The following is a 23827-nucleotide window of genomic DNA, read 5'->3' as shown; positions in this document are numbered from 1 at the left end:
ATGTGTTCTGTCCTCAACAGCCAATGTATACTGTGGTGTCCCCAAAGGGTCAATTTTAGGTCATTTGCTTCTTTTAATCTACGTGAATGAGATGTCTGCCGCTATAAAGAACAAACTTTTACTTTATGCGGATAATTCAGAAATCCTTGTCTCGGCCAAAACCAAGCGAGACATCGAAAAGACTTTGAGTCTTGACTTGAATATTGTCAGTCAGTGGCATGTTTGTAACAAGCTGTCTTTGCATCTTAGCAAAACAGAATATATTTTATTTGGGTCCCCAAAAAGGTTAATATCCCAGTCCAATCTTGATATAAACTGCAATGGTCAAACAATTAAATCCAAAAATCAGTTAAATATCTTCCTGCCACCCTTGATCAGTGTTTGTCCTTTGATTCTATGGCTAGATCTGTAATCAAGAAATCCAATGCTAGGTTAAAATGTTTGTATCGTAAAAGGGAATTTCTTACCCGAAACACTAACAAGCTTTAAATCTCTTGCCTTATACAGTGTCATTTTGAGTATGCTTCATCTGTTTGGTACAACAGTTTAACTCAAGAGTTAATTAAAACACAAGTTACAGGTCACTCAAAATAAGCCCATCAGATTTGTATTAAGTTTACATCCTAAGTCTTATGTAGGTAAAGAGCATTTTTCAAATTTTAACTGGTTACCCGTTGCAGACAGAGTGAATCAAATACCTCTTTGTCATGTTTTCGAAATTAATCTCATATATGAGTGATAATTTTACCCCCGTCAGTGTTGTTTATAACTAGGTTCAGGGTCAAGGTCGGTTCCAACTCTGATAGTCTATGTGATATAGTGTCAGATAGCTAGAGATATGCTATTCCTATTGTCAAAGGCAATGGCAAAAAGTCTTTTGCCTATATGGGGTGCACCTTGTGGAACAGTTTGCCTTAATATATTAGGGATTCTAGAAACACCTCTTCGTTTAAATCCAGGGTCAATGAACATTTCTTTAATTCTGTTTAACATTTACAACATGTGCTATAAACATTTTTTCTAGTAAGTTTCAACTTGTTCAGATACATAGTCTAGTCATTTAAATGTTCAATATTTACAACATATGCTAGTAAATTTTCAATCTGCTCAGATAGATAGTGCCATTCTAATGTTTCACGGCAACTCAGAATAATTCTCACTCAATGATATCTTCCTATGTCATACAGCACTACATCTCAAGGACCACAATGGAAATAAGTGTCTATTGTAACTCTTTTTTTGTGTTATCCTTGACATATAATGTGGATTGACATGGCTATATTAATTCATACATTCTTTATCGTTTGTTGTATCTATTAATATCATACTTGCCATGTAATTGTACATTTTATATTGAAATAAATCTATCTATCTGCACTATATACGCATAGTACTGTTAAGACATATTAACCTGTAAATTTTAAGTAAGCATAAACTATATCAAGTAATTATTCATATCTTCAGATATATAATGTGGATCTAATACTGCAAAATCATTAATATTCGTGGGGGACTAATTTTTGTAGATTTCCTGGTTGAGTCAATGCACGAAATTATTCCCAGCGAACAAGTAAACTTCCCATTCATTTTATATTCAAAAGTTGAAATCCACTAATTTATATTCCCACGAAATTGCCGTTTTGACCAAAACCAAGAAATTTCATGCCTACGAAATTAAATCATTTTACAGTATACCTTTAGTTGGTATATATAGAGCAATGTTTAACCTAATGCTTGTCAAAAACACAAAAACAGAGTAGCATGGAATTTACGAAAATGAATTACGGAAAATGTTTGAAACTCGGTTGACTTTTTGCAATATATTCATTGCCACACTGTAAGTACTATGTGACAGAAAGTTTGAGTGTATCAAGTAACATACAAGTTTCCAGTAGCACACCTGTATGTTCCTATACAATCATACAAACATATAATTTCATAAACTAAAATCTTATACATACAGCATCTATCAGCATTCGTTTCATGCGTGGAAAAGAGCAATGAAGAGACGAACTAGTTCAATTGGACGACCGGAGTAAAGCAAGATGACAACATTTCGCCTACAAGTTTTTCGACTTTATCAATAACCTTGTGAAAGTGATCAATGACCTTGATCTCGGTTTTGAGCTAGAAGGAAGAAAAGTGATCATGTAACTTTATGCAGATGGCATGGTGATGTTTGCTAAAATCGGAGACGGTTTGCAAAGAATGTTAAACTTCCTTCACAACTGGTGTAAACATAGTCGTGTCCTTATGAATACTTACAACTTCAAGTGCATGCATTTCCTTTTAAGGTCGCACTTTACTGTCTGTCAAAACGCTCTAGAAAGTGTTGAGTTGTACTTCGGTGTTGCTTTTCATTATAAAGGTGATTTCTCCACAAAAACTGAAATTCTTTCTAAGTGCGTGGGTCGAGCAGTCGGAAAGATTATATTTGGGGTTCATCATTTAAAACATTTTATTTATCGGGTGTTACCCCATTTTGGACTACTACTACTGGTATTTGGGGTTTGGGAATTTATACCATAACATCTGTAAGAAGATCTTTTGGAAGCATAGAATGCATCCAAACAAAATAGCAAACTATCGATAACCATCATCTCATGGCAATAAGTTGTTTGGTTTGCACTCTTGGCTGCTTTTAATGGCGATATTAGACGGCTTAGCAGTAATTACCGATGATAGCTGAATATGAAACATGATTCGTTTCTAGAACAGATTGATAAACTCAATGACCATTGTTTAACTAAACGCGTTGTCAACTAAGACTATAGATTTGTGTAGTTATTAAGAGACATTTTAATCAAATAAGACTACAGTGTTATTGCATTTACAACTTGTCTGATCCCGTTTTTTACGTGAATGACAGCAGTCTCGTGCAACTCGTGCAAACAGAAATATGAAAAAGTATGGTGGAGATTTCAAGGACAAATTATAAATGACATTAAAGTGAGGATACCTGTATATTCGTCCATTTTTTAATCTTTGACATTCCTGCTGTGTATTAGTAAGTTTACATATGCAAAAATGAAAATAAACACAGTGAACTTATTTCACTTTTTTTCTTTAAATTAGAATCTGTAGGATATTGATATATGTTTGGACAGGGTAAAACACTATTATTTTCGCACAAAGAATATTAATTGTTGACTTTGAATATACACAATAAGTCATATGTAATTCAACAATAACTTTCTTCTTTGAGTTCTTCTCATTTTTATTTTAGTGAGCAATCCTTTGTGTACTTATAACAGTTGAAACAATATCAATTTCATGTACCAAAACTTTGTACTTTTTTGCAGGTAAATGTTATCATACCCCACCCAATTCTAATTTCAAAGTCTGCGTCCCCTTAATGGTTCCTTGGGAGTAGGTTGTTCACCTTCTCAATCACTGTTTGCGTTGAGCGGGTTTCCTATAGTATTTTGAATGCTGAATTCACATAATATACGTACTAAGTTGCAGTCAATTAAGGCATGCGACTGATATGAATTTGGCAAGACGATTTAATGACGTAATTCTCTCATCTATGCTTTTCAAGCGATGAAGCGGTGTCTAATACAATAAAATAAAAACAAAACATATCATTCTCTTCAGATGTAATATTTTTACTTAATGGCAAAATAAATACCTAGTGTTTAATATTTTGAAATACACTACTCTTCTCATGTGTTCTTTTTATGCTTTGTTCATTAAAATACCCCTTTAAACACTAACGGATTCGGCCACAACGTAAACGCAGAAATCTACCTCTGAGATACCCATTTGGCAGTTATTTCAGGGGTGTGCTTACTGTAACAGATATAAATGCCCATAAATTCTTTACAATAGTAACTAAAACAACTGAAATATGTGAAGTCCGAAATGAAACGATCTTCATTTTCAATAAAATCTTAATATATGTAATTGATTTACCGGTTTATTTATTTATTTCTTTGTTTTTATTGATTTTTAAATGTTTATAGACAATATTAAAATGTAAAGACTTGAGCATCTTTCTCCACATCTTTTTTCCCCTGTATTTAATCCGTATTGTGCTTTTCAATTCGGATATATATCGTTTTCAGTGCTTAGTATGACAATCATAACACGCAAGTCACAAGCATCATGTATAAACTATTATCATTCGTTCTAAAAATAACATGAATTTCATTGGCCGAAACCGTTCATCATCTTTCAAAATATATTTCATGTTTAATGGTTAGTAGGTTTTTCCTATTAAACAATACTTTCAAAAAAAAAATAGAATGGAAGTAGCTCTAGTTACAATATGAACAGTGGAAAAATCAGCTACAGGTGTTACTCTAGCCAATGATAACTGGCCAAAATGCTCAGATTACAATCAACTACAATATATTTCAGCGATAACTTAAGAAACTGTATATGCACTGAATGATTCTAAATAATCTTTAATAAGATTTCACACAGTTATTTTTACTTTCAAACATTAAAAATGTTGCAACAAATTTATGTTACTTATTTATAAACCTTAACCCATATAATGAAACCCATATAATAAAACAGTTATCGCCTCGGTCAATATTGCCATCTTCTGGTGAATATCACTTCATATCCAATGGCTCAAGAGTAAATAATTGTATAATGTTTCCTTTCTTGAATAAAGTCTGTTCAAACCACATCCACCTTCCACTCCCTCCATTATCAAGTACTAATAATGAAAATAGTTATATTGATACTTAATGGTTAAACATAATTAAAACTCATAAAAGGTTATCGTGCGTTGAAAAATAAAATTAGTTTAAACCGAATTTATTTTACACAATAATACGTTCTAAAGATAGATAGGTAAATCTTACCACCGAACACGGTTTAGGTCCATCTAATTCCTGTGATCAGAATGGAAAGTAGGACTCTTTCAATCATATCAATTTCACTGACATTACATAGAATTTAAACAATATCAAATTTACAGGACATCTTAACTGAAGGAGCAACTCAAATGGTGTGATAATGATTATATTAATAGTTAAATATTAACATATTGGCCACACCAACATCCGTATGATTTAGTCATTTAAATGGCTTAATACGTTATCAATGATTATCACACTTGTTGTTATATTACAAACTCATCCGATTTGCAACATCCTTTATTTTATGTTTATTTTCATGTTGACAGAATATATGTGAATAATGCGCATTACAAATGATGAATTGCGTACAAAGTTTAATAAAGTATTTGTTCTGTTCCGTTCTGTTCTATTAAACATACCTCTGTAGAATGTCACTTTATCTTTCCATTTTAACACAGAAGTTATAATTTGGGAAGGAAGATCTCACAAATTGAAAATATATTTAGTATTTTGGCATTCATTGAATTTGGGTTTTCACAAATTATAGTCTGTATCAGGTTTCTACAGGTAAGTACGTTCAGTAGAGTACAGTGTAAGTTTAGACTGCTTTAGGTTATACTGAACTTTCTTCTGTTTTTTAGCAAATTCAAAATCTAAGACTAAAACTCATAAAAACTTCTGAGTGAAAGAGAATCACATACACTTTATTATAAGCTTTCGAAAACCATGCCAAAATTAACATGAAAGAATTTATCAAGCGTTTTAGTCTAAACTATAGACGAATTATACCCCAACAATACGGCCTTGTCACAGACGTAAGCCAATGTTAAAGTTGAACCACAAAATCAATAGGGGTCATCTCCTGCAATTTCAAGTTATCGTCCGGAAACGATTTAACTGTTCCGGGTCACTGTGTCTTTGACCTTTGACCTACTTACCTTAAAATCAATAGGTTTCTTTTGCTGGTCATGACTAGATTTCTATCAACTTTCATGATCCTAGGCCCAAGCGTTCTCAAGTTATCGTCCAGAAATGTTTAACTGTTCCGGGTCATTGTCACATTGACCCTTGACCTACTAATCTCAAAGTCGAACTTGACCTGTATTTTATGATGTTATACCTGTGTACCAAAATTTATGATCCTAGGCCTAAGCATTCTCAAGTTATCATCCGGAAACCGTTTAACTGTTCCGGGTCATTGTGACCTTGATCTTTGACATACTGACCTCAAAGTCAAAGTTGACCTGTATTTTATGATGTTACATCTTTGCACCAAAATTTATGATCATCGGCCCAAGCGTTCTCAAGTTATCATCTGGAAACCATTTAACTGTTCCGCGTCATTGTGACATTGACCTTTGACCTATTGAGCTCAAAGTCGAAATTGAATTGTGTTTTATTATTTTACACCTGTGTACCAACAATTATTTAAATCTATCAAGCCTTTCATGAGTTATTGTCCGGAAACCATGAAAACCAACGGACCGACAGACCGACCAACATATAAGCTCACTCCTAAATACTCCCCAAACTTCGTTTTTTTTGGGTTGGGGAGTGGGGGTGGGGGGTATAACAACTCCGTACAACATTTTACCAATTATGATTGCACTCAAGGCGGGTAATTGTTGTTATAATGGATTGTGAGGCCCCGACAAATTATTTTTGCAAGCTTAAGTTGTAAATGTGTGTGAATTTCTAAAACTGCCTTTGGTAAGAGACATTGGACTTACATATTGTCCGTTAAAAAATCCACCAATCATGGATATAGAATGATGTTAGTGCCCATTATAGATCAACTGTTCATTGACATAACAGTAAATGAACTTAGAAAGAAAATCGGATATTCAATACAATAAAACTCGAAAATCTATATGTGTTTTCTTGAGACATACCATCAAATATACATCTATATTGTGTTTATACTGCGTGGAGCTCATTTATCACTGGCAGGCTAGATAGAATTTGCACAGTGATATTTCTTCTGGAACACTAAACCCTCTGACGTCTGCGAAGATTTACAAATGTATAGTGCTACCAAAGGCTCTATATGGGTGTCCCACATGGAATTATATGACACGATCGAACGTTGTAAAACTGGAACGTGCGCTTAGATTCTGCGTAAAGTTTGTTCAAAAACTTCCACTTAATGCCAATAATGACTTCGCATTGCATTCTCTTGGATTTACATCAATAATGACCCATGTTGATTACATTAAACTTAACTTCCTAGGGCAATTGTGTACACTTCCTTGTAATTACTTTGCAAAGAAGATCTTCGTACATAGACTCTTCAGATTTGAGCAATGCTGCGAAAGACAGAGTTTAGGCTTTATTCCTGATATTTTTAATTTGTTGAGGAAATATAACCTTGTTGAAGTCTTACAAACATTTATGAAAACAGCTTGCTTTCCATCTACATTTGCGTGGAAAAATATGCTGATGAAAAGTGTTTTACGGTGTTCAAATTGATACAGTAAAGACCAGACTATGTAATGGAACGTTTGAAGGGTTCTATCCAGGTATATTTATGGAGAATGGGGCGTGCTACCTATGGAACCTATGTCGTAAATTTCCAGCTTCAAAAGGATCTGTTTCAGTGCCGTATTTATACTGACAAAGCTCCGGTCCTATTCTGGTCGTTAAATATGTGACAAATGTGATTCTTTGGTTGAAAATGTAATTCTTCACAAGATTCAATATTGTACATCAAATGGAACTCTGCGGAGACAACTTTTGGTGAAGTTGCTTACGTCGACGAATGTTGAGTATCATAAAAGGTTCATGTCACACAATCAAATAGATCAAATATTTGAATTACTGGCTGGATGTGTTTCATTTGAATGTAATACTCTGGACAAAGATGATATAGTCCTGTACTGTGCAAAAGTGTTTCACTGCATGATCAAGGCTTGACAAGTGAAATGTTAGGAAGGTACTTTTATTAAAATGCATGTACTATGTATTTTCGTTTTACTAGTAAGTTAGAAATAGTCTGTTAAAGTAAAAGTATCTGTTGTTTACTTGTTTACATTGAACACCATACTTATTTTATGTGCTGCTGAAATATTAACCGTAGAAGATTTCTCTTATGTTTCTTATACTTCTCGTTCATGTTTTATATGTTTGTATGCTCATCATTATATGGTGGTAATAAAGATATCTATCTACGTATACTACAAAAACATGGTCATGAACGGGAAAATGTACTTATTGCTTTCAATCGCGCATTTCTCACCTAAAACACGCATTTCTGTAAATGGGTAGAATGCATATTGAACAAGTGGTACTTTATCAGTCACATTGTCTTAATACTTCATATCGCGGATACACTCGACGTTACGGCAAAAAAAATCTTGGATGGACTTCCATAATGAACTTCCAGTCTAAACGGCACTGCCGTGTCCACATGTTAGACTAAATGTTAACAAATAAAAACAGAATATGTAATACATACAGTTATACAATACACTCGGTATGTTGAATGAAAGTCATCTTAGAAATGATTGCGAATTCGAAATCATACTTCGGAACACATTTGCATTTCTTAATAAAGTCACATTGTACATTTATGCGGAATATAAACATTCTAGTTGCACGTGTAGTAAGCGACAACATCAGCCAATCGGAATAATGTTGCCTCTAGATCGGAAGTGGAGTTTAGTTAGGGGAGTTTCTCTCCGATAATGCGACTGATAAATTACCACTAATATGTATAATATCCATTTACTGAACTGCGCGTTTTAGGTGAGAAATGCGCAATTGAAATGAATTAGTACACTATTCCATTCATGACCATGGTTTTATAGTATACCTAAGGGTAGGGTTTAATATGTATTATGGCTTTTTCTTTCTGGTCTGGTGCCAGTGATAAATAAGCTCCACGCAGTATTCTGTCCATTTAAGGACATGACATGTAATTAAGATATTTCCATAAAAGATTGATTTTTTAGCTCACCTGAAGTGCTCAAGGTGAGCTTTTGTGATCGCCCTGTGTCCGTCGTCCGTCATCGTCAGTCGTCCGTCGTCCGCCCGTCGTCGTCAACAATTTGACTGTTAACACTCTAGAGGTCACAATTTTGGCCTAATCTTAATGAAACTTGGTCAGCATTGTTACCCTCAATAAAATGTTGGACGAGTTTGATATTGGATCATCTAGGGTCAAAAACTAGGTCACCATGTCTAATCAATGGAAAAGCTTGTTAACACTCTAGAGGTCACAATTTTGGCCCAATCTAAATGAAACTTGGTCAGAATGTTACCCTTAATAAAATCTTGGATGAATTTGATATTGGGTCATTTGGGGTCAAAAACTAGGTCACCGTGTCAAATCAAAGGAAAAGCTTGTTAACACTCTAGAGGTCACAATTTTAACCCAATCTTAATGAAACTTGGTCACAATGTTACCCTCAATAAAATCTTGGATAAGTTTGATATTGGGTTATCTGGAGTTAAAAAAAAGGTCACCAGGTCAAATCAAAGGAAAATCATGTTAACAATGTAGAGGCCATATTAATGACTGTATCTTCATGAAACTCGGTTGGAATATTACTCAAGATGATCTCAAAGTCCAGTTTGAATCATGGTCATGTAGGGTAAAAAACTAGGTCACCAGATTAAATCAAAGGAAAAGCTAGTTAACACTGTATAGGCCATATTTATGACCATATCTTAATAAAACTTAGTCAGAATGTTAATCTTGGTGATCTATAGGTCAAGTTCAAATTTGGGTTAGGTGGGGTCAAATACTAGTTCACCGGGTCAAATCAAAGGAAAAGCATGTTAACATTCTAGATGCCACATTAATGACTGTATCTTCATGAAACTTAGAGAGAATGTTAATCTTGATGATCTTTAGGTCAAGTCCAAATCTGGGTCATGTGGGGTCAAAAACTAGGCCACCGGGTCAAATCAAAGGAAAAGTTAGTTAACACTTTAGAGGCCACATTTATGACCATATCTTAATGAAATTATCTTGATGATCTTTAGGTCAGTAGGTCAGGTGAGCGATACAGGGCCTTCATGGCCCTCTTGTTTATATAAACGTTAAAGAATTAAGTTACAATACAATGAAGTATAGGAATTTAGAGATATTGTATGGTTTTTGTTGTTGTTTTTTTCGTTTGATTATCATTGATGGACATGACATTGGACTTGCGTATTGTCCGTTTAGAAACCAACCATTCACTGACAAAGAATGATTTTAGTGCCCAGTATAGATCAACCATTTATTGACATCGCTGTACAAACTTAACATAAATGATGAAACATTCGTTGATATAGCATGAATTTATTTAAGTTCAATAAAATATCTTTTATTTCCATTCAAGAACATTCAGTTTTAGAAAGAACATTGATTAAATAATCCGTGATCAGTATACCGTGTAATCGTTAAACAGACTAAAATAGTTATTGTTCATGAAAACAAATAATTGAAAACAAGATCATTTATTCTTGGGTCGATGTCACTGCTGTTGTTGTTGTTGTTATCCAACTTTGGTTGGTACCGGTGTAGTTGTTTTGACATGCTCACGGCTCGAAATAAACAATGTTCGGACAGTAACAGTGCGTGTACGCAACAAGTGGGCGTCCTTGATGCAAAGCTCGTGGCATTTTCTCTGACTTGCATTTTTGTCTTGATCATATTCAAACCCGCGAGGTACGCCGACAATGGCTGTGTCGCTAAGTTCAATCTGAGGCTTAATTTTCTCTGGAAATATATTGCTTTGCCATACTGCGTTTTCTGTTTCGGTTTTCTCCCCTCAAGTAGAGTATCCTCTTTCTGTGTACATATAGCAAGTATTGTATACATAATTGTCACTCTTGCCAGTAATACAAGTTGTCACTGCAACACATTCTACTTCTAGACATTTCTCGATACATTCCGAACTCAAAGAAACCTGCATTTCTTTGTAATGATTGAATAATCTTGTCTTTGCCAGCTCAAGTCCGGCAACCAAACTATCACATGACTCAACTTTCCCTTGTGTCCGAAGATATAGGCACGATTCATGTTTCTTAGTGTCTATATTCTTACGGATACGTCCGTAATCTACATTCAGTTTCCCCATGTATCTGTCAGTAAACAGAAGTTCGATCGATGATAATTTATACGCTGTCGGCACTGGACTTGTCTTAACCTCTGACGCCCACGTCACAGCATCGCCGTTTGAAGGCGGTGCTGCACCAACAGTAATTGTCTTGGTTTCAACTGATTTCGAGAATTCGGACGCTGCCTGTCGCTGCCCGGAATCTAAACTGAAACCAGCGCCTACACTAAACAATCCCGAGTAACTTGCTTGAACAGCAACATTCTTCCCACTTTTCTTTTTACTTTCATACTTGGAAGACGACATTTTATGCTCGTAGATAAATCGTGCGCCAAAAGTAACCTCGGTTGGAAAATCTGTTCCGTATGTCTCGAAGAATTCGAAGTACAGGTCAGGATCACAATCCGTTTCATTCAATTTGTGAATCCATTTGACAAAGACTTTGTCAAACTGTGGGACCTCTTCTGTTATCATCTTACTAAAGTAATAATTACAATGAGCAGACGATATAATGTAGACTGATTCTCCAGCGAACATTTCTGACGAAGACTGTTTGTACCCTGCACTTGCAGAAAAGCTCGATCCCCATCCACCTCCGCTTACACTAGCGGAAACTGACAACGCCTTTGAAAATTCGTATTTTGTCTGTATTGCTGTTGATGAGAACGACGTTACGCACCAGACATCCGGGATAACTACAAGGCCACGTGGTACACTGTACCGGCAGTCGGCGGTCATGCCGCCAGAAGAGTAATCATGCCGAAATATTGGGTATGTGAAGCCAGGGTCATGACCGGTGGCGGGCGGGATGCCCTTCAATATTTTATAGCCGAGCAGAGAATAATCCACGTCGGGGAAAGATTGTTTAAGTTCTGATCCTTGACATTCCTAAGTTGGTAGTCTTGATGCAACCCTAAAACAGATGATAACGTATTATTCGTGAATGATTAAGCTTTGCAGCTGAATCTTACTTTCTTTAAATACATATTTTAAAAGCTCACATAACAACATAGAACAACAAGAAAACCGCTGGATGGGGCATAATACACCATAAGCAAAACGCATATCAATCTTGAAAATCATAGAAGTAATTTACTAATTGAGCGAAAACTAAACGGGAAACAAACAGATGGATATCAAGTTCCATCACATATAATACGTCTGTATGATCACTTTACATGACGGACAAGGCTTTTTAACAGTCGCTATGACCGTGCCCTTAAACGATCTTACCTTAATATCAATATAGTTCCTTTACTGTCAATGTGCTATGTGTACATTATGTTAAAATCGCTCTCAAGATATCGTAAAGAAGCGGTTTTTCTATTAACAGTCATTTGACCTAGACCTTTGACCATATGCTTCATAAATCAGGAGTCACCCACTGCAAGTGTGCAATGTGCCTAACTAGTAACAGGATCCAAAGGAAAATTGTTTTTAGATATACTGTTTTAGCGTAAAAGACCTATATCATTGGCCCACTGAATTTAAAAGCAATAGAGATCACCCACTTAAAATGAATAATAAACATATTAAGTTTGTGGATCTTATGTCAAGGTATTCTCAAGGTATCGAACGGACACTATCTTTGTTAAACTCACACCGTGACCCTGACTTGTGACTCACTGGCCTTAAAATTAATGAGCATATTTAACTTACCATGAGCAAAGTGTGGAGGTCATTGGTCAAAACGCTCTTTAACATTAAGCGGAAACAGTCTTTGCAAGAACAGTCATTGTGACCTTGACCTGTGATCAAGAGACCTTAAAGTTGATATCATGCACTGTCTTTGGGTTATATACCTGCCTGTTGTGAGGATGTTAAATCAAGGAATTCTCAAAATATTGAGCAGGAAAAGTTGTACTGACAGTCAATGTGACCTTGACCGTTCCATCTATGACCTCGAGATCAGTTGGAATCATTGAATGCCCATGAACAATATGCATGTAACGTCTGTGTGTCACAAGCATTCTTAGGTCATTTAGCGGAAACGATATTTGCAAAATAGTCACTTTCACCTTCACCTTTGACCCACTAACCTCAAAATCATAAGAGGTCATGCACTTCCCATGTGCAATTTAAAGCTTTCTCAATTTACTGAGCGGAAGTGAATTTCAAAATGATATTTGTACTAACAGTCACAAGGACCCTGACCTGTGACCAACTGACCTTAAACTCAACACAAGTCATTTAATGCTTATTAGGAAGTTTGTGATTCATTATCCAAAGCAACTAAAGTTATTATTGAACATATGTACAGAGAGACATTCGTACAGACAGATGACACGAGCCTTTGCATAATACATCTCTTCAAATGTATAAAATTGAACGTAGTATTTTATACACGAAACAAGGTTCTATTTTCTTGATACATAAGGGAATGCTATATACTGTAAGTATCTGCTACGATTGAGTACCGGTATATTGCAGTATACAAACCGATGTTTAAGTAATTCTTCTGTATGGTGTCTTGAACTGTGTTTCCAGCTTTATTAGCGACGATAGGTAAAATGCCACCGTAAACTCCGGTCGACTCTTTCTTAGACGATGTTGCTGTGGAAACCAAAGCTTGCAGTGCACTGAAAAAAGTAATGTTTTGAATTAAAGGGAGATTAGTATTGCATTTTACTGAAACTAAATATTATAATCGTAGACGTTTTAAGATAATGGAAGAGAAAGGAGGAACCCGGATACAAACGTTATAGTTTCTGATGGTCTTTATGAGCAAAACTGATATCAATATTGAGTTTGGAAACATTTGACCTACATAAATAATTAACACTGACTCCCGCGTCTTAATTCAGAGAAACGCACCGATGCACGTAGTAAAAAAAACTGCTTGTACAACATTTCACAGCATGTACGAGCAATACAAAAAATAATAAAGCAGTTAACCTAAGGGATGTTATACATAATTACATGGTTAGAAAATCACTACTTTTACTAATTAATACACATGATCAAATACGGTTAGGGTAATGAAGGGCATTAATCATAAACATTGGATTCAATTATATTTTCTACTATGTCATCAATCAATATTCAGACATTTGCCAAAATTTGAGGAAAGAGTGTGTTGAAGCTAGGATTTAAAAAGGAACTAGGCATGTTTTAGGTTCGTAACAAAAATTATAAACAAAGGCATTATGAGCCTTTACATTCAAACCAGTACCAATATATATGAAGTAAAATATTTTAACATTTACGTGCATATTATATAAATAGTTACAAGTATATGTATCAAGAAATTTCATAGTTGAAACATAAATACATTCAGAAGTACAACATCTATATCATATTGTGAATAACGACCATACAGAATGTCGCAATTTGAAAGTTAAACGCTAGAAGAAAATGACAGTATTCCTTTTATCCTATCAACAGAGATTAGTTTACAATAAGAAAATACAAAAATAGAATAACTCTGACAACCTTTCATGTCTTCGTTCTGTCAGCATATACGCAGTTATCACACAAGCAGTAACCAGGACTACCATCAACACTTTAAACAGATTCTTCAATACCTTCAATAAATTTATATTTTATTCATTAGAGACATATGAGAATCTACATTGTTATTTTAAAAGTAACAAGGTGACAGTGACATTAAGCAGACTTAACGACTTTGCTGTTTTACTATCTAGTTCGTTTATCTATTACAGTATATGCACAGTGTTGAGAAAAGGTTCCCTGATACAAATTTAAAATATGCTGAAATCGTAATAACATTATCTATGCTCTACACCTACGCTCAGTTCGCTTTAAAATGCTAAAAGACGAGATGTGGACAGCGAAGTGTCTGTGAAAAGTGACTTTATACACAATGGAGCCAATGGCAATTATTGCTGGAATAACCCTCGTATTAGCACAATTACCGAAACGAAACAATATTCACAAAATAACAAATATTATAAGCAGAATTATTATTTATGAAAGCCGACTTAACGAATCCAAAGAAAACTCACAAAGTGTGTGCAAAATTTATTGCACGAAGGGGTTCTATCTATAACAACTCTGGTATCTTTATCATACAAGAAAGACCGCAACCAAGCTTCCTTTTCATCTGTGACTGGACTTTCGTATGCAAGGCCAGGATGTCGCTCAACTCTTTCCTTAAACCGTTTAAGGTTTTCATTTTCTTCCTTTAGTTGAATGTTCTCCATAAAAATTTCTTGTGGTTTTACTTCTGCCGCCATTTCCTAAAAGATATTACATATGAAGTAAAGCTTATTTTCAGAGGAAATTGATATATACATTTTTTGATACAAGTTTTTCTGTAGTTTGCGTTCAATCGCCATTCCAGTTTAATATATATCTCATATACATGTATGCTATTTTCACATATAATTTATTAGAATAATAGATTTACGAAAGTGAACAAGTTTACTTTCTGGTGACTAAGATTTTAGTATTACAGACCGGACCTACCTAATTAGTGTGCTAGTAATAAATCAAAGCCTTGAGATGTCTGATGGTTGCCGGTTTTAGAGTTATTTTCATTTTAAATGCCAATCTATAAATATACATGTATAAGAAACAAATACTAATGTGCCTCATATCTAAGATAAACTCTGCCTGACCTTACTTGAACAGCTGGAAGTCAGTGATGTAACCATGGGCTGGAATACCTAATCATTGACAGATCTTATATAATCTAAATGGCCAGTGTGAATGGATAGAGGATGAATAAGAACTGCTTGATCATTGATAATTCATCCGCATTGTTCATGAATGGGACTACTTTGTGTAGCACATGAACAAATTCCTTTGGATGTGATTTGGAATCAAATAAAGATGCTACATGATTGTCAGAAATACACTTAACTTTGGCAGCGGGATAAACCCGCAACCAAAAATGAAACGCAGATTCGTTGCACCGAACTAATGCTGATATATTTCATGAAAAAATTATTTCAGTCTTTATTGAAACGTTATGACATTTTTTGATGAATCTCCGGCATAGCTTATCACACATCACAAAGAGGAACTTGCACCATTCAACAATACTACAATTTAGAAAAAGCATAATGAAAAACATTTATTTATTTAAGGTGCTGTCTTCTACTTATACGGATAATATTCAAATGCTTTTTGCTGTTTAAGTGTTAAAGTTTCACCAAGTTGCAAATTCCCCTTTTGTAGATGTATATTTGTTATTTTCAGTATTAGATCGAAATAATTGCAAATTCATCTCTTTTAGATATAAACTGAAATATAAAATTATGTTTTCATAAGTAAAAGATTATTTAATATGTCAAGTTAAACATATATATTTTCTTGTTACTTCCCAATGAAGGCATAAAACGCAAGTGTATAATTTCCGACATTTAAAGTTTATACTAAATATAATATACATGTAAATAAAAGATTAAAAATTGCATTGTTACAAGAGCGTTCAGAGACTATAAACATTCCAATATTTTATTTATAATAGTGGTGTTTAAATACAATATATTAAGTTATTTTATAAAATATTCATACAGGCATACCTGTCAATTTGGTATTCCGATATGTGCGCTGAAGATGTGGATAAACCATAAGTAATGACTAAAACAATGTGTTAAGTAGCGTTATATCCGTTATCAGTAGGGGAAACCACATTTGGGCAGTCAACAACTGGGTTTCCCTACTTTCTGAATGGGAAACTTTATATAAGATATAGTTACTTGATTCCCATTTGGGAAGTAAAATCACCTTTTTTTTAAAAAATCCCGATGGATAAGAATATGCTTGGTATCCTTAACAAAAAAATATGTCTAAATTTCTACCGTTCGTTCAATTTTTCTTAAATATCCTGATAAAATTTTTTATTCAACATTAATTTCAAAATGTCCTCAATTGGAAACTTAACTTCCGGATCGGGAAGCTCCTTATGTAGGCTTATATTGAATTGATTGTCTTTAATAGAGTACTTCTGTTAGACAAATGATACTAATATAACACTTTTTGACATTTCCCTGCCTGATGATTTCTATTTCTAGATGCTTCAACACTTAATTCTGACAAAGACACAGTTAATACTCGTGCATATAAAGTTCTTGTTTTAAATTTTATGTTGCATAGAATTATACCGGCCCAAAATGATTTTATGCAATAGTATGCATCATTAAAAGCTTCACGCGCACCTGAACAAAAACTTGAATTTTCTGAGTGCAAAAGGAGTTATAATTCTGACTGAATGCAATTCAATGTAAATATACATACCGGTACCTGTGTTTTCCGATTTGGAAGTTATGTTTCTCGTTCGTGAAACTTTGAAATTAAAAATAGAAAATAAAAATTAAATAAAAAATCTGTAAAGACAGTAAAAAATATAAACTGTAGACATTTAGATAAAGTATCTAACTTTACATTGCCAATTTGGCATATTTCATTTATTGACACCATGTATACTCTTATGCAGCGGGCATTTTGATGCAAATTAAAATATCAATTTTACGAAACTTTTCACTAAATATTCCTTAGAAAATAGGCAGGCATTTTTGCAAAGTTTAGATAAAACTTCAAACAGTGACAAAATATACTGAGAGGAAGTTCTGTGTATAGGAGATTCTGCCATTTCCTTTACTATTCAAATTATCTCCTTTCATTTAATTTACTCATAGCATTTGCCCGAAGTATAAATCCAGATTGAAATAAAGAATTCGTTACACCTTCATACAATGACAAAAGACGTTAAGTGAAAGTGTACAGGAACCCGTTTGGCGGACTCAATTTTATTTACATTTAAATTATCTCCCTTAATTTAATTTATTTGCTCAGAACATATATTTTTAAATGCTGCATTAGTTTTATTCGAACTGCACACACAGTTTGGGGACATTCAAAGTAAATGCAGTGTGCAAACATGTTGGGATTCTTATCCCACTGTCTCCATTTCGCCAGATCTGAAATAAAAAGCCAGTGCTGATGTCACCATGGTAAAATCAATTATTGAATACTATTTCATCTGTTTGGCATCCATACCTTAACAGAACACATACATAAAGCTGAAATGGTTTGAAATGGTCCGAAATGAGCAACATGATTCGTTATCAGTAGACATATTCACTTACATGATTACACTTACTGGTTTGGGAATCAGTTGAAAAAAAGGCAAACCAAACAACCCACGGTGGCGATACCCTGGGTATGCAGGGGTGCAAAATGGCGGCGGAATCTCTCGATTCAGGTAACATTTTTTCATTATTACAGTCTTAATACTTAACCAATTATAACGAAATAATGACGAGTGCCCGCTCAACAGAATACTACACCCTCGGCTATAAAGCTTGGGCTCCTGAGTTTCGTAGTTTTTGTGAAAAGTGCAACGGCGCATTCTGACAGAAAAAATGCAACTGCTATGTAGGGGTGCATTTTTATGAAAATGACTAAACCAGCATTCCCCGTGTATTTCGAAAAACGGCTTGTAGGGCGGAACCGGGCTTGACATGTTCCAAAGCTGTTGTAGAACTTTAGCCAGTAAAATCGCCAATTTTCGGCAATTCCGAGCGATTGAAAGGAAATGCTATGTGGGGGAGGTGTTTTCATTATGTTATGTGGGGGTGCTTTTGACATGTGGGGGTGACTTAACTGGCTGCTAGAGACACGCAATAATACGGACAAATAAAGCCAGCGAAAAATACTTTTAACTGTTAAAGGCATATCATATGTCAATATATATTGTGATGATGTCCGTCCGTTTGTCCTTGCATGTTTCTTCTCATACATCGTTGGCACTAGAAACTTGAAACTTGATCACGATACTGCTATGACCTTTGGAGAGTACATGTTCATACGACACCTACATTTAAAGCTATAGGTGTCATAAAGGGGTCTGGATCTATTATATCATTTTTGGCCATAACTTGTTCTAAATTAGTACTTGACCGAATTGGCTAATAATCAAATAACAACATTGTTGACACATGACGTTCAATTATATTCTTTGATATTTGAACTTTACCTTTATTTGACTTTTCACCTTTACTTTTAAAAGTCGGAACATAGTCATTTTGATGTCCATGTGATATTTGACATCTGCTACTTAAACGCTAAAAACAGTTAGTTTGCTGTAATGTTTTTTATTACTTCACACATTTGACTTATATTCACAAATACCAATTCTTGTGACAAGATGTTCACTTTGATGTATTTAAGTACGACAGTGTACTTCATTTTACTTTGATCTTTGCGTTTAAAACTCGGAAATAATTAAATTCCCAATAACCTTTGTCAGATTTTGTAACCAACTTGGCTGTAATGTAAACTGAACAACCAATGCGACAAAAAAGCGGCGTAAAGATACGCGATGGTATCAATTGACAAATTCTAGTGATTTATTGTAGCCTTCCTTTAACACGGTGGCGATACCTTGGGTATGCAGGGGTGCAAAATTTAACCTTTTTTTCATGGTAACTTTATTAATTAATACTTAACCAATTTAAATGAAATAAAGACGAGTGCCCGCCCATATGAAAACTACAGCCTCAGTTGTAGGGTACTCATCCTTATTTCGTTTAAATTGGTTAAGTATTAACAAAGTTATCATGAAAACAATAGAAATTTTGCACCCCTGCATACCCAAGGTATCGCCACCGTGGATATAGCTGAGGTTGTCTGCATTGGTTTTGTTTCTCTTAAGATTGGGATAAAGGCACTTTACCAGTTCAGTTTTTTAAAACTTGAATTTACCTGAAACGCTTTCCCGCAACAATGGAAGTTTCCCTGATTTGCGTGAATAGCAAGATGCGGGTCAAGCTGTATTTTCGCGAAAATGTTTTCCCGCGTTTCTGGCACACGTGCTCGGTCATACCTGAAACAGAATTGCATTCATTTGGAAATGTGAAGTGATTACAACTTTTTAATACAAGAGCCATGTTAGACATGGCCAATCCCCCCGCCGGGCATATTATAACTGAAGGCTAAAGTTCCTGGCAAGTTAGTGTCTGAAAGTATTAATTTTGGGGAAAGCTTTGAAGAACCATTTAGTTGTGGTCCGCATCAGGGGTTTTAAAGATGTGGAAGAAAGAATAAGTCAGTGGTGAGGTGGTTTACTGCTAAATTTTATTTATTTTCATGAACAGTATAGCTATGATGTTTTTCTATATGGCTACTGTAAAAAGAAGGAATGGAAAGCTAACAGGGAACACGAGTGCCAGAATGTCACAATATATGCCCGTCACAGCAAATTTCTTTACTCTTGCAGCTGTATTTGCAAATGGAATTTTAATTTTGTGGTTGTTTAGTAATCATTGTAAGTCTTTTGTTTTTCTAAGTCCACAAAAAACTCCTTACCAGGTAGAGATATCTTAAAATACACGTAAAATTGGAAAGTAACATCCATGTTGTACCACAGAAAAGTGGTCTTGTTTTTTTCCCTATGGTCAATTATAAAAATGTTACAATATAAGTTATTTATAGTAACAACTAAGGGAAGTTAATCTTAAAAAAAAAAAAAAATTGCAAGTCCACAAAAGAATCTTTACCAGGTAGAGATTGGTCAAAATACACCTCAAAATTGGATGTAGCATGCATGTTTTACTACAGAAAAGTGGTCTCGATTTTTCCCTACGACTAGTAATGAAAAAGTTACAATAAAAGCTATTTAAAGTAACAACAAAGGGAGGTAATTCTAAAGAAGGGAACTGCGCATGACACTTCGTCTCATGATGGTGTATAATTGTGCCAAGTTACATCAAAATCCCTCCATGCATGAAGAAGAAATGCTTCGGACAATGTCATTCTTGTATCTGACTTTTGGCCTCTAAGTGTGACCTTGACCTTAGACCTGGATCTTGCGCATGACATTCTGTCTCGTGGTGGTGAACATTTGTGCCAACTTATATCAAAATCCCTCTATGCATGAAGAAGAAATGCTCCGGACAATTTTTTTAAGAAAATATGATAAAAGGGAATAACTCAAAAAATAGGCAAGGCAGAGTTATTGTTCTTGCACACTGCACTTCCTCCCAATGTGTTCTATCAGTATATGACGCTTGAAGAAAATCCCTCCAGTACTTTTGGAGTTATGCTCCGGACAAAATTTTTTAAGAAAATAAGATAAAGGGGAATAACTCAAAAAATAGGTAAGGTAGAGTTATTATTCTTGCACACTGCACTTCCTCCCAATGTGTTCTATCAGTGTATGAAGTCTGAAGAAAATCCCTCCAGTACTTTTAGAGTTATGCTCCGGACAAAATTTTTTAAGAAAATAAGATAAAGGGGAATAACTCAAAAAATAGGCAAGGTAGAGTTATTATTCTTGCACACTGCACTTCCTCCCAATGTGTTCTATCAGTGTATGAAGTTTGAAGAAAATCCCTCCAGTACTTTTGGAGTTATGCTCCGGACAAAGATCGTTGCGGACGCACGCACGCACGCACGCACGCACGCACGGACGGAGAGCATTTCTAATACCCCCTTCGCCTTTGGCGGGGGGATAAATTATAGTATTGAGTATGTAACATTACTATAAATGACTTACTATTGTTATTTTGTAGTTTTATTGACCTACCTAAAAGTAATATGTGTTTTCGTCCACTGCCACAATGTGTTTAAACACGGTGGCGATACCTTGGGTATGCAGGTGTACAAAATTTATATTTTTTCATGATAACTTTGTTAATACTTAACACATTTAAACGAAATAAGGACGAGTGCCCGCTCATAAGAAAACTACAGCCTCGATTGTTAGGCTTGGGCACACGAGTTTCGTTGTTTTTTTTTAAAGTGCAAACAGTTGGATTTGTTTCATCAGAATGCGCCGTTGCACTTTTCACACAAAATACGAAACCCAGATGACCAAACCCTACAACCGAGGCTTTCGTATGGGCCGGCACTCGTCTTTATTTCATTTAAATTTGTTAAGTATTAATGAAGTTACCATGAAATGTTTTATGCAGGGGTACAAAATTTATATTGTTTTCATGATAACTTTGTTAATACGTAACCAATTTAAACGAAATAAGGACGAGGAGTACCCGCTCATAAGAAAACTAAAGCCTCGATGGTTAGGCTTTGGCACACGAGTTTCGTTTTTTTTTCTTTTTTTTCTTTTTTTTTTTTTCTTTTTGAAAAGTGTAAACAGTTGGATTTGTTTCATTAGAATGCGCCGTTGCACTTTTCACACAAAATATGAAACCCAGATGACCAAACCCTACAACCGAGACTGTAGTTTTCGTATGGGCCGGCACTCGTCTTTATTTCATTTAAATTGGTTAAGTATTAATGAAGGTACCATGAAAAGAGGTTAAATTTTGCACCCCTACATAATTAAGGTATCGTCACCGTGTTAAAGGAAGGCTACAATAAATCACTAGAATTTGTCAAATGATACCATCGCCTATCTATACGCCGCATTTTTGTCGCATGGATTGTTCAGTTTACATTACAGCCAAGTTGGTTATAAAATCTGACAAAGGTTATTGGGAATTTCATTATTTCCTTTTTTTAAACGCAAAGATCAAAGTAAAAGGAAGGACATTGTCATACTTAAAATACATCAAAGTGAACATCTTGTCACAAGAATTGGTATTTGTGAATATGAGTCAAATGTGTGAAGTAATAAAAACATTACAGCAAACTAACTGTTTTTAGCGTTTAAACAGAAGATGTCAAATATCACATGGACATCAAAATGACTATGTTCCGACTTTTAAAAGTAAAGGTGATAGGTCAAATAAAGGTAAAGGTCAAATATTAAAGAATATAATTGAACGTCTTGTCAACAAGGTTGTTATTTGATTATTAGCTAGATCGGTCGAGTATTAATTTAGAACAAGTTATGGTCAAATTTAATATAATAGATCCAGGCCCCTTGTGACACCTATAGCTTTTTATGTAGGTGTCGTATGAAAATGCACCCTCCAAAGGCCATAGCAGTATCGTGATCAAGTTTCAAGTTCTTAGTGCCAACGATGTATGAGAAGAAACATGCAAGGACGAACGGACGGACATCATCACAATATGATTGACATTTAACTTTAACAGTTAAAACTATTTTTCGCTGGCTTTATTTGTCCGTATTATTGCGTGTCTCTAGCAGCCAGTTAAGTCAGCCCCACATGTCAAAAGCACCCCCACATAACATAATGAAAACACCTCCCCCACATAGCAATTCCTTTCAATCGCTCGGAATTGCCGAAAATTGGCGATTTCACTGGCTAAAGTTCTACAACAGCTTTGGAACATGTCAAGCCCGGTTCCGCCCTACAAGCCGTTTTTCGAAACACACGGGGATAGTTGGTTTAGTGATTTTAATAAAAATGCACCCCTACATAGCAGTTGCATTTTTTCTGTCAGAATGCGCCGTTGCACTTTTCACAAAAACTACGAAACTCAGGAGCCCAAGCTTTATAGCCGAGGGTGTAGTATTCTTATGAGCGGGCACTCGTCTTTATTTCGTTAAAATTAGTTAAGTATTAAGGCAGTAGTAATGAAAATTGTTACCTGAATCGAGAGATTCTACCGCCATATTGCACCCCTGCATACCCAGGGTATCGCCACCGTGCAACCACTGTGATGCAAATAAAAATTGAATCTCGGTAGAACATAAATTGACAACATTTGCTCTTTATAGTAATTGGTTGACATGAATAAGGAAAGCAAATTTATATCATAATTAAAAACTGAACAACTTCTTTGAGATTCACCACAACAACTTAAAAGTACTTAGAAAGATCTCAGTACCTCGACCAGATCATTATGTTTATTCTAGAATAAACAGCACCCTTCAGCAACAGATAAATTTAAATACAGGTTCTTTCCAAGAATAATAGAAATATGAAACTCTGTCAGCCGCTTCTAATGTGTATTCATATTTCAAGACTTGAGCTGTACCAGCAGGATGTTGCATGTGGTGCCACCAAGCAAGCCGTTCAAGAGGGGATGGGGATGGGTATTGGGGAGGGAGGAAGGTTGTATATGTAAAAGTAGTTGTATTTATCAAATTAAAAGGTTAGCCTATGTAATAAGGGTAAATTTCCG

At 35.0% G+C, this 23827-nt stretch overlaps 2 protein-coding genes across 4 annotated transcripts in view; both read right to left on the bottom strand.

Moving 5' to 3' along the window:
- The window catches only part of LOC128556838 (uncharacterized), a 40283-nt gene extending 35329 nt beyond the window's left edge, over positions 1-4954 (bottom strand). For all 3 annotated transcript variants that reach the window (XM_053542534.1, XM_053542535.1, XM_053542536.1), the window contains exon 1: positions 4818-4954. The gene's annotated coding sequence lies outside the window, so the exon portion shown is untranslated. The remainder of the gene's footprint in view (positions 1-4817) is intronic.
- An 8275-nt stretch (positions 4955-13229) lies between these two features.
- On the bottom strand, positions 13230-16430 carry LOC128557435 (uncharacterized). Its single transcript, XM_053544807.1, has 4 exons — positions 16351-16430; positions 14827-15060; positions 14294-14385; positions 13230-13440 (listed from the first exon to the last, which is right to left on the bottom strand). The coding sequence occupies exons 2-4, from the start codon at positions 15055-15057 to the stop codon at positions 13245-13247; spliced, it is 519 nt and encodes a 172-aa protein (XP_053400782.1). The 5' UTR covers positions 15058-15060; positions 16351-16430; the 3' UTR covers positions 13230-13244.
- Positions 16431-23827: the final 7397 nt, after the last annotated feature.

The sequence above is a fragment of the Mercenaria mercenaria genome, chromosome 5 (genome assembly GCF_021730395.1).
Source record: "Mercenaria mercenaria strain notata chromosome 5, MADL_Memer_1, whole genome shotgun sequence".
NCBI lineage: Eukaryota > Metazoa > Mollusca > Bivalvia > Venerida > Veneridae > Mercenaria > Mercenaria mercenaria.
The sequence above is the reverse complement of the archived record's forward strand: the minus strand, read 5'-3'. Positions and strand labels throughout refer to the sequence as shown.